The following is a 20,305-nucleotide window of genomic DNA, read 5'->3' on the forward strand; positions in this document are numbered from 1 at the left end:
GTTGTAAGCATAGGATCACTTACAGAAACTGTATGAACTAAAAAAGGGATATCAGACCAGAAGAGATAGCTATGCTGTCTCAGAACTAAGCTGCCTTCAGTAGGCCAAATGACAATTAATTTTTGGCCTTTTTTTTTTCTTTTTTTTTTTCATGTAGCACCAGAAAAAGAGATTGAATCACTGCCTTCATTTTCAACAGTGCCTATCATTTTTGGGCAATTGTCCAGCTTTGTACTAACAGCTGAGTAAGATCTACTCTGTTTTATCATGCTGATAACTTTTGCAGACAGAGTAAACAATGGAGATGTGTAGTATGAGAAGCCTTGATCAATAGCAACCCTATGGATAGATAAAGACATAGGTACTATACTTCTAGATCACTTTAATACTTTATATCCTGTGCCATATATTTCACAGAAGTATGCAAAACTTACCATTTAAGTTACACTGCTAGTCAAGCTCACCAGCATTAAAGATGCTGGAGAAGATAAACAGTATCTATAATATTGTCTCAGATCCTCAGAAAACAATGTAAAAACTATTTATTTTCCTCCAAGTTTGTTGGTGGTTTTTGGGTTTCTTTTTGTTTGTTTGTTTTTGTTTTGTTTTTTTGTTTGTTTTCAGAGCTATACATCTTTTCTGTATCTAGACTAAGACTTTAGGCCTAAGGGACATTTAGAGTGACAAACTCTAGGACAGGTATAGTCTTTGTTGCTTTACATAGATTATGTTTCTCATGTTTTCTTTGGAGGATACTTCTCTCTCTAATTCACTTCATTAATTTGGGGGCTACTCAAATCTTTAGGAGATAAAGAATCTTTAAAGGATCTTGGAAAATGGGAGAAATTCCTGAGGACTGGAGGAAAGCCAGTGTCACCCTAATCTTCAAATAGGGCAAGAAGGAGGATCTGAGAACCTACAGGCTGTTCAGCCTCACCTCTGTCCCCGGAAAGGTGATGAAAGAGCTTACTCTGGATGTCATCTCAAAGCAACAGATGAAAAGAGGGATATCAAGATTGGTCAACATGGATTCACCAAGGGGAAATCATGCTTGACCAATCTAATTGCCTACATGAGGTCTTGACCAGATGGATAGACAAGGAGGAGCAGTAAGTTCTGCCAACCTTGACTTCACCAAGGCTTTTTACAATGTCTCTCATAACATCTTTGTAGGTAAGCTTAGGAAGTGTAGGATGGGTGGATGAACAGTGAGGTGAACTGAGAACTGGGCCGGCTGTTTGTCAGAGCTCAGTGCTTTGTGATTATCAACAGAGACTTTTTAGAAGCCTGTAACTAGTGGTGATCCCCAGGAGACACAGAATCATAAAAGTGCTCAGTTGGAAAAGACATTAAAGATCATCGAGTCCAACCATAGCCTAACCATATTACCCTAGCTCTAACAACCCACCTGAACACCACATCCAAAAAGTTTTTAAACACATTCAGAGATGGTGACTCAACCACCTCTGTGGAGAGTCTATTCCAGTGCTTATCAACCCTTTCTGTAAAGAAGTTTTCCTGGTATCCAACCTGAACCTCCTCTGGAGCAACACGAGGCCATTTACCTTATCCAGTCACCTGTCACCTCTGAGACCAGCCCTGTTCTTTCTGCAATCACCTTTCAAGTGTTGGAAGAGAGCACTAAGGTCTCCCCTCAGCCTCCTTTTCCCCAGACTAAACAGCCCCCCAGTTTCTTCAATCGCTCCTCGTATGGCATATTCTCCACACCCTTCACAAGACTGGTTGCCCTTCTTTGGACTGGCTCCAGTACCTCAATGTCCTGTCTGTACTGAGGTGCCTAGAAATGAACAGAGTACTCAAGGTGGGGCCTCATCAATGCCTAGTACAGGGGCAGAATGATTTCCCTAGTCCTGCTCATGACACCATTCCTGATACAGTTGGGTCTGGTCTTGTTCAATATCTATTTTCACCAATTATCTGGATTGACTTGGATGAAGGAATAGAATGCAACCTCAATAAGTTTGCTGGTGATAAACTCCAGGAAGTGTGGCTGACACACCAGAAGGCTCTACTGCCATTCAGTGAGACCTGGACAGGCTGACGAGTTGGGTGGGAAGAAACTGTCTGATTCTGTGGCAGACACCATTCTTCCTACAGACACTGTCAAGTCCTGGAAAAGTACGTTACTAGAAAATTGCCTTAAACTGCACTAACTTTGTAAGGACCTATGGCTTTGTATGCACAAAGCAACTGCCAAAGCAGTGGCTGTGCACAGTAGGGTTCCCTTCTTCTGTCCACATTTTCCTGAAAGCATCTTACCATACTTTCTGCTATGCTAACTGAACTAACATGCAGACCACATCCCATGAGATTTGAAAGCAGGCTTTTGTACATGCATTGTAATTGGAAGTAAGACACTAAGTCAAAAACAACAAATGAAGTTTTAAGGTGACTTCATTGTGTTTTAACCTAAATTTGTGCCATCTACATTCAAATACATTCCTACTGCTTCGCAAGTGAGTACATGAAAAATGAGCCTCAGAAAGTGTGCTGAATACATTTTAATATTATGATGCTTACAGCTTGGGTATCAGTTTTATATCCCAATCAGGGGGGACTCTGAGCCTATAATACTGTCTGTAGTGAGTTATTGCTCCCCCTCATTCAGATAGATCCAAAGGAACTGCGTCTTCATCTGACAGGATCATCAGGCCATGATTAAATATGAACGACTTGTCTTCTGATGGGCACCAGAAACCACCTTGAGTTCTCAAAAATTGCATCCAGTTTCCTCAACAGAGTCATCATTTGAAAGAGAAAGTTCATCTGAGACAATACGATTAAGTAGGGCTCACAACGTGCTGCTGCAGCAGCTGCACTCCACCCTTCAGCACAGTTATTCCCACTCCAAGCTTTAGATCACTTCAGAATGTTGCCAATACCTTCTTCAGACTCTTAAAACTTAATGAGTGTTTGGAATTTTTTCAGAGTCAGCTCTACCTTTTTAAAAAACAGTCACCAATAGGCCCATTCAGGACAAGAGAATATCACTAACTTAAAACTGCAGATTACTAAGCCGTTTAATATAAATATTTTAAGAGAATTGCAAAGACAACACAGTAGAAGAGCATAAAAACCCTGGTTGTTATTAGCTGTGCCTAAAATACAGTGTATGGAACAAAGTGTTTTCTCAACTTCTTTCAGATCTCTTTCTAATCATTTGAATCCTACTTACCTTTTTGCATCTGCACAGCATGCAGACACGCAGTACAAATACCTATGAAGACAAGTGACAGACTTCCTTGATATGAAATATCTACTGACTTGCGTATGTACACTTCAAAAGCAGAAACAGACACACAAGTAACAATGCTAAGTATGAGCATCTAGTTCATCGTGGAGATAAATATTTTCAACACACGAAGCTCAACAACATCACTCATAAATTCGTGGCAGGTTGTGGATGCTCTGTCCCTGAGGTGCTCAAGACCATGTTGGATGGGGCCCTGGGCAGCCTGGTCTTGTACAGAACTGGAGGTTGGTGGTTCTGTCTGAGGCAGGGGAATTAGAACTTGGTGATCCTTGGGGTCTCTTCCAACCCAAAGCATTTTATGGTTCTTTGATTCTGTGATTCTATGATAATTCTTCCTCTCAACGGGGACTTTGAAATTCAAGCTTTGTCTCAATTTGTTTGCATTTCTGAAGTGCCCTCCCATAGGGTGACATATTCCCGATCCAATTCCTGTTCAGCTTCTGTCTGATTCAATTCCACTCAACTCACCAGACATTTGAAAGTATGACATGTTACAATATGAATGCTTCTCGAGGTTTCCCAGAGATTACCTCATCTCTGTGTAATAAAATACCACGTATTCCATTCCTTCTGATCTGTCCGGGTTTTTGCAGAGAACAGCACAACATGGCTCTTGCAACATTTACAGCAGGATTATTTTCAAAGGCTAACACTGAGAATAAAATGCTCCTTAGTGTGGGCATAGAGTGGTGCAGATAAAGATTTTCAGAATAGTCATCATGCTTTTCTCTTTTCAAGATATCTTACAAAAAAATATTAACACTGAAGCTTGTGAAACCACAAGAACCCTGAGATTAAAAGTCCTCAAAGTAGGCATTTAGGCTCCAGTGTGACTCTTCTCTTTAGCAAGATAAAGCCTCAGCAACTCTCAAAGGTCTTCCAGAACCAAACTACTTTGTTTAGTCTGGGGTACAAGGTAACAAACATGCAGCCATAAAGGAAGGAAGTGAAACTGAGTAATTTATTCCACAAGATCCATAAAAATACATGTCAAGGTGGGAGAAAAAATATGGACTTTAAGGTAGCGTTTGAGAGAAAAACCATAACTGGAGAAAATTTAAAGAATATATGAGATAGCTCAAGTGTAGCACTGTGAATAGATTCAAGTTCACATGTACAGACTGGGGTTCTGGCAGCTGTGTCCATGATTAATAATAGTTTGGTTCCCATAGAAACGTAAGTGGCACGCAGGAAAACTTCATTTCTTCAAATCTTCCCTAATGATGACTGGAGACCAGCTTTCAGAATACCAGAGAAAATTATGATAAAGATTTCTTTTTTGTCCAAGAGTAAATCTTCCTCAAGAGGTCAATCTTGCAGGATGGGTTTTAGATTTGCAGATAATAGGTCTCATTTCCACAGACTTCTGGTGTGAGAATATGCAATCTGTACAAAAAGAATGCACAACAATATTTTGAACACTTCTTTGATTATCGGTATTGACGTTTCAGAAAAGGCAGAAAATCACATTAGAAATTTGTCTTTCCCATCTACAGGCAGAAGGTTCATTTGCACCCTGAAGGTATAAGATGTATATACACGTCTTTGAAAATCTTATTTATCTGAGAAAGGAAATGTCTTTTGCAAAATCCAGACTTGGGGATCAGTGGAAAAAATCCATATGTAAGATTGAGCTTTGACTTTTACAAGTATGGGCATACAATCTGCTGAAATTGCACAGATGCCCCTATGAGTAGTACAGTCAGGGCAGTAGTACAAATTCTGGGCTGTAAGAAACCGGATGAAGTTCCACAAAAGCAAGTGTAGAGTCTTGCACCTGGGAAGGAATAATTGCCTGTATCAATACAGGCCGGGGGACGACCTGCTGGAAAGGAGCTCTGCAGAGAGGGAGCTGGAGGTCCTGGTGGAAGAAAGGTTGGCCATGAACCATCCGTGTGCCCTGGTTGCCAAGAAGGCCAATGGGATCCTGCAGTGCATTAAAAGGAGCGTGGCCAGCAGGTCACAGGAGGTGATCCTCCCCTTCTAGTCAGCGCTGATCAGGCTTCACTTGGAGTACTGTATTCAGGTCTGGGGTCTGTGGTACAAAAAAGACAGGGATCTCCTGGGAAGAGTCCAGCAGAGCCACAAAGATGATAAAGGTCCTGGAGCATCTTCCCTGTGAGGAAAGGCTGAGTGAAATGGGTCTGTTCAACCATGAGAAAAGAAGACTGAGAGGTGATCTAACTAATGTTAATAAATAGCTTATATGTAGGAAACAAAAAGAGGACAACCTCTTTCCAGTGGGTATAGGACAAGGAGAAATGGCCATAAACCGAAGTATAGGAGGTTCCATACCAAATGTGAAAGAACTTCTTCACAGTAAGAGTGATGGAGCACTGGAATGGGCTGCCCAGAGACATTATGCAGGGTCCTTCTCTGGATGCCTACCCGCACAGCCTGCTGAAGGGAGCTTGCTTTGAGAGTTGGACTTAATGATCTCTAGAGGTCCTTTCCAACCCCTACAGTTCTGTGAATCCATAATTCTGTGAATCTTTGTCTTGTTTGTTGGCAAATTTCTCTCCCCTCCCCCATCCAATTCCTTGAGTTAAATTGAAATTAAAATAAATAAAATCAAATAATTTAAGCAAATTCACTTTAATATGTTCTTGTTTCAATTACTTGGGTTTGCACAGGGCTAAAGCTCTGTGTTCTGATCTTTCAAGTTAGGAATTCTATTTAGAGAACAATTTATTCACTGGAGCAAAGCAAATCTTTGATTATCCTCACATTGAGATGTTACCCACATGATTATAGCCTGAGTACTATTTTTCTTGTTAACAGGGGGTCTGCGGCATTCAGATGTTCAAATCAATACCAAAACTAATTTGTATTGATGTCCATTTTGCAAACTTAGGATGTCTGGCTTTTCTACTGGTAGGAGAGCACTCTGGGTAATGCTACTCACCCAGAGGAATTACCTCCCCAGTAAGAAACTATTTAAAGATTAGTGACCATCTCAGTCGGTTCTGACAATGCTGCTCAATGCACAGGATGTTCACTTTTTTGGTTCGTGGCTTTTAACGCAAAGCTTTCATACCGCTTGCAATCATCACATCGCAGGTGGAGAAAACAGCCAATAGAATAACAACAAAAGATGACGTATCAGCGGAACAACAGACTAATCTCTAAACAGCTACACTGAACATCCTCACTTAACTGTTAGATAGTACTATTGTTGATGTTCAAATTTCATTTCTGTTGAAATCCACTTATGTTTTATCTTATTAAGAGTGAGAATAAAACACTAGTTCTTCTCTGAAGCTATGTAAAAAATAACATCTCTGGTATCACAATTTGGACATTCACTTGAGGTGTAAGTCTCACAACAGTATTGATCCACAACATTTAGTGGAGAAGTAGGGCACTGCAACCACACATACAATTTTTTTAAAAATATTTTCAGTTGCTTAAGCTATTCTTGGAGACTTCTTCCAAAACATTATGCGTGTATCAACAAACATATGTACAAATGTTGACATATTCATCAACATTTTAACTCAGTCATATGAACCATGGAGCTGTTTTGTGGAATCCGTGTTATAATGCTGATATTTGGTTTCACTTCATTTTATCTGGAGGTCATTCCTACATTTAACTACAACATATTAAAATTTTCTTTTGGACAGGAAGGTATGCCTCTTTTCCTTTGATTTGTCACTGAAATACAGTAAAAGCAAATATTTCTCTTTTAAAGTAAGATAATTGAGATTAGAGCTGTGTGACTATTTCATTTAATCAGCTTTACAGCTAGTTACTCAGGACGATCTGCTTTTGTTTTTCTTCGTTTGGATACCAATTAAAAGTAGCTTTAAATTAAAACAAAAATTTACCAAAAATAGAGGAAAGTCTAGTGGGTTTTTGTGTTTGTTTGGTTTTTTTTAGTTTTTCCTTTTTGCTTTAAGAATGAATGTATTTTTAATTTATTAAATCACGGTTATGTTTTCTGGCCTAACAAACTACTTTTCACCCCTTTAAATCTAACTGACATAAGAATTCAGTTTTTCCTTGGTTTAAAATATCCATTATCTTCTTCCTCCCTCTTGGTGATATAACTTGTCAAAAACAGGTTAGAATTGAGAAGACAAAGCAGAATTCCTGACAAAAACCCTATAGATAAAAAGAAAAAAACAAAAACAGAAGGAAAGGAATAGGTCAACAAATAGTTTTTCACATAAATTGAAAGATTCAAACCACAGTTCTGGGCTCCAGAACAGATGAAATCTCCTTCATTTTCAAGGTTTGATGAAATAAAAAATTTCATCTGGGCCCATGTCTAGTTGAAATCCCGCTGTGGCTGGACTGTACATTTCAGTTATTTTAATTGAGTAACCATAAAACTAAAACAAGAATGGTCTAAAGGTAGTTAAAATATATAATAACACTTGGTGATGTATTACTACTTATAGGCTTAGGTTTTTTTTACATTAGTGTAAATTATTGTTCAGAGGAATGTAAAAGGCAAATAAAATCTAACAGTAACTGCTGAAATCAAACAATTACTGCAGACTGGCCCTTAAAGGAAAACTGCATTGTAATGTAAAATCATTTGCAGTCATTATATTTAATTAATCTGGAAAAGAAAATTAAACCAGACATTAAGTTCCATACACGTAATATCCTCGAATTTTCCTGAGAGCAAAAGTAGTTGAGTGTATTGTCTGTATGTTAGGCTCATGGTTGATCCAATAAATACTTCAAGAAATTTAATATTAAAAAAAAAAATTAAAAATGATTAAGGGAGAAAAATAAAAGTTACAGTCTAAATACAGATTCTGTTAAATGTACCAATGCACTTAGCTTCAACTCTCAGCTTTATTGCATATATTTGATAAAGTTAAGCAAACATACAAATCTTGAAAGATCTGGGTCTAATTATATGAGATACTTTGGGTGAGGGCTACTCTAAAGTACAATAGGCTAGCTATGTAAAGTTTCCAAAATTTGCATCTGTCTAAATGTTGTGAATACTCAGATACAGTGAAACAGAGTCAGGGATTTTCAAAATGCTCTGGAGCTCATTTTTAGGATGGATTATGTAGTAAATATTTCACTAAGCCTCTGAGGTAATACAGCAGCAATCACCTGTAGTGTTCCTCCATATATTCAAAGTGAAACATCCTTCTAGCACAATGCCTGGCTTGTAATGTTAAAATGCCCATAGTTCCTCATAGAGAAGGTAAAAAGCACACAGTACTAACTCCTTTCAACAGAAAGCAAGAATCCAGTTTGTTTTTAACCAGTATTTAAACTTTGCACATTCATATGTATTGCACTGGAGAAGGGTGGGATGCAGAGAAGGGAACAGGGCTATCACTTTCTTACAGAAAAGAAAAGGAATCAAATTACTTTCTGTATGAACTCCAGATGGTCTTTCCTTATCTAAGAAAACTGTAATAAAAGCAGAAAGTCACCAAGCAGTTTTGTTGAATCGAAGGCCATTCATTTTAAAAGAGATTGAATTCTGTTTCTAGTGCTATTGAGATCACTTCTTTCTTCTAAGAGTTGCTCAGACTAATGCAGTGAAAATCAATGCAAATGAGAACTATTAAACATAGATAAAATATTAGCAGTTCTTGTGGCAAGAAGTCTTTTGGAGCCTAACATACTAAACAGCCCACTTCTTGTCACAGACACTTATTCATTTCATGAACAAGTGAGTTCTGAGTGAACATAGGATGAACACACTGACTTCAGCCCCAGCAAGCACTTATCACTGCTAGTCCGAGAACTGACTAGCAGATTTTAAACCGGCAGATTTTAAAGGAGCCACTGTTGAAGAACCACATGGAAATAACCTGAAAGTTCCCTATATTTGCTCTTAAAATTTGTTTCCAAGATTGCTATCTTGCTATCAGGCAGTTTACTTCCTTACATTCCCTTCTAAGCTGTGTTCATTATTCCCTAACAGTTAACAAACTAAGATCAAACATAAAAGCTTCCATTTAAAGGATATGTCTATAAGAGAAAAAACAACAAGGGATGATAAATAATAGAGTAGACAAATTCGCAGATGGCCTTAGGCCAATCCCAATGACATCATATAGACCTAATTAAATTCTAGGATGGTCTTTACACAGGTAAGAGAGATATTAAGAGAGACACAGCAAGAATAGGAGTCCCCTGACACTGTAACCTCAATTGCAGTATGAATGACAGAGAAAAAATATTTCTTAAAGCCTATGTATTTTCAGAAGGATCACAGTTTATAATCAGAAAGCCAGATGTATGCCCCCTGCAATCAACCTCTGTTTTAAAATGTTATTGAATAACAAATCAGAAACTAAAAGTTTTTCAGTCAGATTTAGCTCCTGACTACGTGTTGGAATCAGAAAAGAGATGCATGTAAAACTTTATACAGAGCTGTCAGCAGCAGTAAGCAAACAAATTCCTGATACCTGCCACATTTTACACTGGCAATAGCACTCGGTGAGTGCCACTTCTCCCTCTGAAGAGCCTACCATACATGATGTTTGTGGGTTACAAGGTAATTGAACCAGAAACAAACTAGGAAATTCAGAGTCCCCTTTATTTTGTGATCACAAAATTCAACAGAAAATCTATTCTATTTCTACAGTAAACTTAAATGAGATAAAATTTTCATCATTTTAGTTTTACTACACATAATTTTATGAAGTTTTCACATTGCAAAATCATTAAGGAATTCGGATATTCTCCAAAGCCTAGGGTTTGAAGAAATACTCATTCTCAGGTGAAGTGCAGTCATCAAGCTGTTCTCATGACATCTTTGGCTATCGAATATGATATTTGCCATCAAAACTTTTTTCTAAATTTGTATGTGGGCAGCAGAGTACAAGAAGGTGGTGAGTGATTAGACACCAAGATATCTGTGATACTTTTTTGGTTATTTTGCCCTCTCATAAACATGGAACCCAGTCTACAGTCTTAACAAGCTATTTTTATTCATTCATAGATATTTTCTCTTAGATTCTAAACCAGTTTAAAATTAGTTTTTAGGAAAGGCACAGCACCTTGGTTGAGATAACCTATGTATGTACAGAATGGAGAAGAACTCACTTGAGAGAAGCTCTGCCAAGAAGGACTTGAGGATTCTGGTGGATGAGAAGCTAGATATGAGCTTGCAGTATACACTTGAGACTAAAAAAAGTAAATTATTTCCTGGGCTGCATCAAATGAGGAGTGGCCAGCAAGAAGGGAGGGAGGAGACTGTCCCCATCTGCTCTGCCCTCATGAGACCCCACCTGGAGTACTGCATCCAGACTGGGAGCCCTCAGCTCAAGAAGGATGTGGAGCTTTTGGAGCAGGTCCAGAGGAGTCCAGGAAGATGTTCAGAAGGCTGGAGCACATATCCTATGAAGAAAAGTTGAGGGAGATGAGCTTATTCGGCATGGAGAAGGCTCCAAGGAGACGTGACTGCAGCCTTCCAATACCTGAAGGGAGCTTGTAAATGGGAGGGGGACTTTTTACACATTCTGATAGTGACAGGGGAAGGGCCCTAAACTAAAAAAGGGAAGATTTAGGTTAGATGTTAGGAGGAAATTTTTCAGTCAAAGTGGTGAGGCACTGGCAAAGGATGCCCAGAGAAACTGTGGATGACCCATCCCTGGAGGTATTCAATACCAGACTGGATGGTTGGCAATCTGATCTTATGGGTGGCAGCACTGCCCACAAAAGGCAGTTGGGACTGGATGATCTTTAAGATCACTTCCAAATCAAGCCAGTCTATGATTCAATGATTCCAAACACAAGGGGCTTTGCTTAAAGATCTCTTAATAATACATTTTCCAAACTCTTTCCACAGGACACCTGAACATTGTGCCTTAATTTGCAGTCACAGACGAAATCTGTCACAATATGTACTCAACAGTATGGGCAAAAACTGACAGTAAAGGAGGAAAGAATAAGGTCATCAGAATCTGCCATAGGCAAAAGGGGAGAGAGTCATTTCTTCATGAAAGCTAGAAAGTTAATGGAGTTAGTTACTAAAACTAAATGATTCCAAGAATTTTAACAAAGTCTCTTTAATACGTACTCTGTTCTTTCCATGAATATACCATAAGAACTGTATGTGCAAGAATAATTTTCAAAAGGTAGTTAGGACACTGATGCACTTTGCTCTACACTGATCTCTTGCTTATGATCACTCAGTTATCTGAGTAATCATAAGCATGGCTCCCAAGAGTAGAACATACTACAAGGAGGTGGGGGAGAAAGGAAAACAAATATCTCTGTAAGCACTGTAAAAAAAAGAATATTTTTCCACAAAAAGAATCTCTGGACAAACAGTATGTATTTTATCTGGAAGTAAGAGGGTAAAAGAGGACTTCATAGAAAATATTTTAATCTTTAAAGGACATTTCCTGCCTTAACACAACATCTAATTCAAGAAACACTAGATTCGGTGATTACTGTTTCTGATTGTGCCCTAAACAGTAACAAGAATATTGTCATAAATCTGAAACATTTCTGTGAAAAACTTTACACCTCATAAATAAATTGCTAGAACTACTTACAAAACCAAATGCATGTTGCCTAATAAGTCTGCATGTGTAAAGTGTGATTTACTGTAGACACAACTCAAAGAGATTCAGTGAATATTTTGCCCTATGAGTACTAATAATATCAAAAATGATTTATAGGTATTTCATGGTTGAAGAGTTTATAAATACATTTGCCTAGGTTGTTGCATTTCCTTCCACTCTGTTCCCTTAGGGATACTTGAGTAAGGTAAAAGAAATTGGAAGCTAACACCAGATAATGAAAGGTTATAGAGTACGGTCTTCCCTTCATGCAAGCACAAAGCTATGTCATTCATCGTAAAAGATTTAAAGAGTTTTATAGTATTTTTTGTTCATTCATCAAAATTTCTGAAGGCAAAAATTAGTTTTCTGATGAGAATGTTCACCCAAATTTCTTGTTTCCACAAAATAAAGAAAAGTGTTTCTCTAGTTCAGATTTTTTAAGATTAAATGATTACCTACATTTTTTTTTCCAGAAAAGTTTGCTTTTAGAAGTGCCAATAAACAAATAAATATATTGAAACTACAGATTCGAATACTTCAGTTTCTCCTTTTAAGATTCGTTTTGCCCAGCTTGAACTCCTGAAACGGTTCTCCACTTCAGAAAATCACTTCCCAATTATTCATCACTTTCTAAGTACTTTGTGTTGAGGACAAAAACATTACCAATCGTTGGAAAAAAAACACAGTCAAGGAATTAATTATGGAAGACAATATCTCTAAAAAGTGTAAGCAGGGATCCTGAGAGAAAAATGTTCTAGATATAAGAAGATATGACTGTTATTTCAGTATAAGGAATCTTCATATAAAAATAATGCAAAGTTTTGGCATTCTGGCATTGACTCTGGATTTTATTTACACAATTTTACATTTTTAATTTCAGATGACCCAAGAATCTGCAAGACATGTGTTCCGAACTACTACATGTGAGTATAGCCTTCCATGCAAAAATATGTGCTTAACTACGTATATCACATAAATCAGTACAAAAATGACATGTATCTTGTCCCACTCCTACCAAGTATTGCCTATCCAAGAACAGTAACTGTGAAAAAAGCTTGAGAAATGCTGAAAAACTAACCAATCATACACAGTCAAGACTATTTACAGCTCTACAGCTCAGGTATTGATGTGATCTTTGTATAGACGAAGAGCAATGAACAGAAAGTGTAGACAAGTAAATTACTTTTTCTGGGTGTAGAACTAGTGTGCGCTTATTGTGTTATGTGTGTTACTAAAGCAGGAACTTAAAAATGTAAAAATGTTAAGCAAGGAAAGAGAAAGTAGTGAAACTGAAACTTTAACTAAAGGGAAACAAGTATGCAACAGTTTTTGAAAAAGATGTACAGGAGATCTCTGCAACCATTACTACGACAAAAAATGAAAAAGCTGTCTAAGCTACTATGAAAAAGCTATCTAATCTCACTGTAAGCAGTGGGTTTGAGAGAAAGAGGTGATAATCCCCCTCTAATCCACTCTTGTGAGGCCCCATCTGGAGTACTGCATCCAAGCCTGGGGTCCCCAGTATGGGAAGGACATGGAGCTCTTGGAGCAGGCCCAGAGGAGGGCTACTAAGATGATCAGAGGGCTGGAGCACCTCTCCTATGAGGAAAGGTTGAGAGAACTGTGCTTGTTTAGCTTGGAGAAGAGAAGGTTCCCAGGAGACATCATTTCCCTTCCCTACTTGAAGGGAAAACATAAACAAGAGGTAGAATGGCTGTTTACCAGGCTGAACAGTGATAGGACAAGGAGGAATGGTTTTACACTGAGGCGGGGAGGTTTAGGTTAGATATTAGGAGGAAGTTTTTCACTCAGAGGATGGTGACACACTGGAACAGGTTGCCCAAGGAGGTTGTGGATGCCCCATCCCTGGAGGCATTCAAGGCCAGGCTGGATGTGGCTCTGGGCAGCCTGGTCTGCTGGTTGGCAATCCTGCATATAGCAGGGATGTTGAAACTCAATGATGATCACTGTGGTCCTTTTCAACCCAGGACATTCCATGATTCTAAGATTCTATGATTCTTTATAGCCATGAAATGTGTAATTTCTAAGTATGCATGCATTTTTTTGTGTAAACATTTCTAAAAAATTGAATTATTTGTACTTAAAAATGCTAATTACTTGTTAAGGCTGAAGAGATAACAACAAACACATTCTGAATCCTTCATTAGAGGAATATTTTCTGTGTATGAGAATGATAATAGAGCCTTCCATTACTGTACATAGAAAATGAAGAAACTAAATAACCTCAAATTTTACTTTACGTTATAGGTATAAACAGAGTTGTTATAAACACTGTCCAGACAATACCTACAGTGATGAAACTTCCCTGCAATGTAAAGAGTGTCCTAGCAACTGTGATAGCTGTGACAAGAACAAATGTGACTTTTGTAAGGAAGGCTTTTACCTCTCAGGTAAGCAAAATAATATGTGGCATATACATGAAAGCATATCAGAGGTTTTCCTTAGTGAAAGAGCCTGTATTCAACTTTGTGAGTTCGAAGATCTCTCCTATGGCACAGAGTGGAGGCCAGGGATGTATATGTATATATACATAAACGATACCACTCCAAATATTTGACAACAAATAGCCAATGCTGGGGGGTGGGGATTTTTTCCCTTTTTTTTAATATGTGTATATATATATGTATTACATATATATATATGATGCATATGTATATATAATACATATCAACTCAAATCTGTTTAATTCAGTCAGTGTGAAAGGAGAGGCTTTCCACTCACAGAAAGACATACACAGAAACATTTCCTTACTTTGGTCTTTAAGGTCCACTTAAAGTAATGATTCTTAAACACTGCCAAAAGACTTCTGTTCAATTACAAAGTTTAACATCAGATTCACACAAGACTCTGAATCTGATGACTTTATTAGGAAAATATGAATCAGTCAGGTCTAGTTCAGACATAGTGCCAAATATGAAAGTCAGGAAATATTGAGGTTATGGTGTTTTCATGCACTGTCTTCTGTGCATGCCCAAAAGTGAGCTAAAAAATGCACCACATTTACAGAACACTGTGGTCACAACATGAAGTAGCATAGTGGCCTATTTTTCTTTTAACTGAAAAATTATCCTTGCAACAACTTCAAAGGATTTGCAAAAGCATTCAAACACCTGAGCTGAATCAGACTCATCTGAGTTAAGCTTTGAATTCACTAGAAACTGGAGATTCATCTAATCCTCAAAATATGTATACATCAAGCAATTTTAGGGAATTCTACATTTAGATTTTATAGAGTCAATAGAAAAAAAAATTGTATTTAATCACAGAACTTAGATTCACACTAAGATTTGTGTTAGATGTGTATATACAGGATTTAAGGTATGGATGAAAACCCACCTGCATACTGATTTCAGTGCAGGTGGTTCAAAAGTTCCTCCAATTTTGTAGAAGCAGCTGAACTGAATTGAGGATTCACCAAATTTAGTTTCTGTATCTACCAAAATGTTCACTACTTCAATATATATTGCTTGTTTGTCTTAATCTGTTTATTGTTGAAGGCAGATATGTGCACTAGATGAGGTATCTTCTTGTCCTGATTGGCTGGGGTCAGTTGACAACCCAGTGCTGGGCTCTGTTTCTGCTGCAGGTGGCACATGCGTGACTGAGTGTGGAGATGGCTTCTTCACTGATGACATGTCTAGAGAATGTGAACCTTGTCACAAGAGCTGCACAACATGTGTTGGATACAGCTATGAGAATTGCACTGCATGCCCAAAAGATTTCCAGCTTTCTCATGGACAGTGTCTGAATCCAAGAAATTATCCACCCAGTGGGAAATTCTGGAGTGGTAAGTTGCAACAGACCCCTTTATCTTTTCTTTGAAAATACTAAAAGCTTCAAAAAGAGAACATCAGCATCGTGCAATCTGAGTAAAACTACAGTTCAACACACTATCATTTAAAAAAATATACTGACTAAAATCATTGCTTTCATCACAAACAGAAATCCATCTCCTTGCAAATAGCATGACATTTTAATTGCCTTATCTGAAATACTGAGTGTTATTTTATCTGAATATATGAAGGTTTAAATTTTTATTTTTTCTCCCCTCCCATTAAAAAAGATAAAAAAGAAAACGGTTGATGATCAGGGAGTCCCTGGGAGCCCTTCAGGCTATATTTGAGACCAGGACTTTGGCTATTGATTCCCTACAGATTGGTGAATATAAGTTGGAGGAAACAAAAAAGAACCAAATGTATGTTTGTGGTTTACTTAACAGCAACTTTCTTCTTTCTCCTCCTCTCCCAATCAAGAGGAAATGCATTCCACATTACACATGCACTGTTGTCCAAAGGAGTGAATACAGAATGTAAAGCTGCACTGACTTGTGAGTACAATGAATCTAGACAGCAAGGCTTGCGATTGGTGCTTTTAAACAGTATGCACACCATGCCTTCCAACACAGAGTAGTATTTCCTCTAGAGTTTCAATATCTGCATAGCTGGTCACTGTAAACAAAGAGAAGAGTGACTAATACAGTCTTTTCACTTAGAGTTAGAGGCATCACCTGGAATAACAGACTCAGTTGGGGTGCAGTGTATAAAGAAGTGGGTCAGTTAGACAGGAAGCAGTGAAGATGCTCAGAAATCGACAGAGAAGAAAATATTAACAGTTAAAGACTGGGACAAATTAGGGTCTTGGGTCTGAATGAGAAAGTCACAAGAGAAACACAATCACAAAGAATGGAGCACATCAGGTTTCTTTACGTGCAGTCAAACAGAACTTAAAATGCAGAAAAAAATACGAGATTTGACATGGGAAAAAGACACTTTCAAATGGAATAATGGACTAATAGACTCTCTGAGAACCATTTGTAATTTGCATCAGTAGAAGTCTTTGATAATGCATAAAAGACATCTGACAGGAGTGGTTATTAAGGAGAGTGTGAGACTGGATTATTTATGGTCCCTTCAAGTTCTTTTTCTATCAAGCACAACTTTTTTTCTGATTTCTATGTCTTTATTTTCTCAAATACTTCAAAGAATAACTCTCCTTGGATCTCTTGCATTAAAAATTAAAATATAGCAAAAATATTTTCAGAAAAAATATTGACCATTTCTAGTCATTACCTATTAAGGAAGAAATGCTGTATCAAAAAGAAAGATTCTTCACATTAGAAAAACATCAGAGAGACCTATAAAAGAGAGATAATAGCAGAAAGTTGGTCTCCATGCATTTCATTGTATTTCATCCAGATGAGTATTTTCCCAATTTTCCCACTCTGTGCTGGGCAAGAACGTCTGTTGTTTGGTCTATCTATTAGTTACCTACTTCTACTGTCAAATGTTAGCCTTTTTCTTTTGAGCAGGCACCTGATGTAGGTCTCTATGCATCAGCCTTACTGTGCTGTGGAAACTGTTTTTCTCCACATTGCCTTCTGTATCTCCTTCCTTGCTTAGAGACTTTTCTTCAAGACACATCTCTCCCAGAGCCGTATTGGCTTAAGCATTGGCAACTGTTCTAAAGCCAAACAATTCCCGCTCTGCAGTGTGGCAGGGGACCATGACTGGAGGTTCTCCCCCTTCTCAAATAGACTTGCTGGTATGCGGCAGCAGCAGCGGTGTGTAGCTGCTGAGATAGTGACAATGACCTTGGTGATGCTGTGAGCCCCACTGGATCATTTTTCCAAATAGTAGTACTTTTCAAGTGGAAATGTTAACGATATCGTCCCTATCTTTACTGAAGTTACACTCTGGATGATTACATTACCAACAGTCTATGAATTTTCTTGCTCAGATACTGTTGGATTATCTGGCTCTTGAAAAAAAAAAATATTTTCATTTGCTGATTAGCAATAAAATATAAATAGTTGAATTTTTTTTTATATCAATCATTTATTTTGCTGATGCATTCAAGAAGATACCAGTTGAATCTAGAACTGTGTCATTTATATTTGAAACTCTTGCTCCACACTCCATGAATACTCCACACACCAACATTGTTGCTAGATAGAAATTGCAACACAATTCACACCCAAAGGAGGGTTCAAATCACCTGTATAATTTTAAAAAGAAAATAAAGCATAGAAAAACAAAACAAATACAAAAATAAAAACAGTTTCAGTATCTGTTACAATGACTTTTTTAATTGTCATAAGATTTCTGAAAACCAATAAAATATAGATGAAGCAGCCACTGTCTTTCACTGCAGTGTTCAACAATATTCCGTTGTCTATAAAGCATAAAAATGAGCAAAATTAAAATCTACCTGCTCTTCTCTAGACTGATAGGAGTAACAGGCCATCTACAGATCTTCTTAAACATTTCTGTAGGGCCTCTTCTTTTCCATTGTGTGTCTGAAAGGAGATTATGGGAACTAAGGATTATTTTTTTCCCCACATGGTTGCCAGTTCATGGCAGCTTCCAAAGTTTTCCACTGCTTCCCCGGGATAGATCTCCAAACACTTTATCACAATTTACATTTTTGTTCTTCAGGATTTTTTTACAGATACTTTGATTGTCTCCAGGGTGATTTCATCTTGGTAAAATATTGGGTTCTTCCATCCCATCCATTGTCAAACTCACTTTCAAAGGGGAACTTGTCATGCAGTGTGGGTTCTTCAGAGGATATTACAGTAATTCCATGTTTGTTAACCAGTCCAGTGTGGGCAAATCTGACGCTGCAAGTTGGATTTTGGCTCTCTCTGCTTGTTTATCAAAATGTGCTTTTTCCACTGGATGCTCCTACTCCTCAATACATTTACTCCAGCACAGCACCATGGCAGAGCTACCTCTGAGCTTTAGTGACCCAATGAGCTGATCTAATTAAATAATGTAGGCCAGAAGATTATTAGTCCTCACACTGTAGGGGACTGACCTGGGTGTGGGGGGACAAGTATGAAATAAACAACCTCGCCCCTGCCATGGGAGCAAGGAAGAAATTGCACCAAGCTCATCCTCAGCACATACACTGCTCCAGACAACACAGGAAGACAACGCAACTAGGAAGATAGCCAAAATTTCCAAATCCAGTAGTTTACATCAGTTTTTACCATGTTAGTCTTCTATTTACTCTTTTTCTTCGGAAATGTTACAAGAGAAAGTTGAGGTATTAAACCTTGAACTGTATTTACAAAGAATGAATCCATTTTCCTTTGGCTCATCCAGCCATATGGATTCAGTGGGCTTCACTGTGGTTTTAGCGACTGTGTTGACCTACCATATGGGACAAAATGAGGTTCTGGAAACAAAGACTACTGCTTTACTACGGCTCTTAGGCGAACATCAACTGAAGGGCAGCATGTCACAGCCTGCCACAGTGAAACCAACACAGAGTTTGTCAACTGAGAGACTGGTCCATCTAAGAAAGGATTAAAATCTTTGTGAATGTGAAATACTCTTTTCCCTCCACCACAACTTGTAAGCTTTCACTGATACATTTTTTTTAAGCAAGGATAAATAATGGGTCAATCTTATGAATATTTATGAGCACAAAGTCCAAAACCCAAAACATTCTATAAAAAACAGTTTTCTAAAATTATATTTATTTTGAGGGCATATTCTGCTGGGCAAACAGTCCAATTCATATTAAGAATCTTTAAGAAGTCACATAAAGGTCTGAAATAATGAAACAGACCTTGTCTGGTATCCTGGCTTTCAAAAAGACAGGGTCAGCCAAGAAGGGAGAAAAAAAAGAGCGAAAGAAATTGAGCTTGTGTTTGTAGTATAAAACATCTGTATTTTATCTCATGTACCAGATGATAAAATGACTTTGGAAATCAGGAGATACACCAGTGTAAACTTGATTCGCCAACTGAACACACACTGTTTCGACTAGATTAGAAGTTTTGTACATCAGGTCTTCATTTTACCTGTATACTGTAAATACAGCATCTTGAAAATTCATTCATTCATTTACCACATTTTTCTGAAAATTACAAAAGGAAAAAAAAAGATGTGTAATGAGATCTCTTCTTGATGCAAACACAAAATGGAATATATATTTCTTTACGTGTAGATTATATATGCTGTAATAAATTATGCAGCAAAATAGCAGTTGGTTCTGTTTACTATTGCATACCAGTCCCAATGAGAGCAATCTCCTACAAACAGTCAGTGACTAACTGCATCCATCTTGTGTACTTTCCTTTTCCTAATTACAGAATAAAACAAAACCAGTAAAAACGCATTGCACCAGAAGAGTTCTGATTGAGAGAAAACAATAACTTGGGCTTTAAAAGAATTATTATTTTTGTCTCACCTTAATGCAGCTATGAAGCTATGCAGATATACATACAGAGGTCTCAGAACAGAGAAGGAAAGAAAAAAAGTGGAATGAGATGAGCAGAAGACTGTAGGGAAATCAGCAGCAGGAAAGAAGAGATCACAGTTACCCAAATGAGAAAATGTTATGACATTTAGTGTATAGAATCAGAACATCATGGAAAGAGTTAGGAGGCCTTTTTAAGCATCATCCAGATGTGAAAATTTGAGGTGCTAGAGACACAAATAAAAATGATTCACTATCCCATACATTCTGAGGCATGTTGATTTCATATTCTAGCTATTTG

At 37.7% G+C, this 20,305-nt stretch overlaps 1 protein-coding gene across 3 annotated transcripts in view; it reads left to right on the top strand.

Moving 5' to 3' along the window:
- Positions 1-20,305, top strand: part of PCSK5 (proprotein convertase subtilisin/kexin type 5) — a 265,188-nt gene that overhangs the window by 220,303 nt on the left and 24,580 nt on the right. For all 3 annotated transcript variants that reach the window (XM_042826951.1, XM_042826953.1, XM_042826952.1), the window contains exons 25-27: positions 12,656-12,698; positions 14,044-14,186; positions 15,383-15,583. In XM_042826951.1, coding sequence (XP_042682885.1) covers positions 12,656-12,698; positions 14,044-14,186; positions 15,383-15,583 — 387 coding nt within the window. The remainder of the gene's footprint in view (positions 1-12,655; positions 12,699-14,043; positions 14,187-15,382; positions 15,584-20,305) is intronic.

This window comes from Centrocercus urophasianus, unplaced genomic scaffold, assembly GCF_019232065.1.
Source record: "Centrocercus urophasianus isolate 14NV4802_14NV808 unplaced genomic scaffold, USGS_Curo_1.0 seq_27, whole genome shotgun sequence".
In the NCBI taxonomy this organism is placed as follows: domain Eukaryota; kingdom Metazoa; phylum Chordata; class Aves; order Galliformes; family Phasianidae; genus Centrocercus; species Centrocercus urophasianus.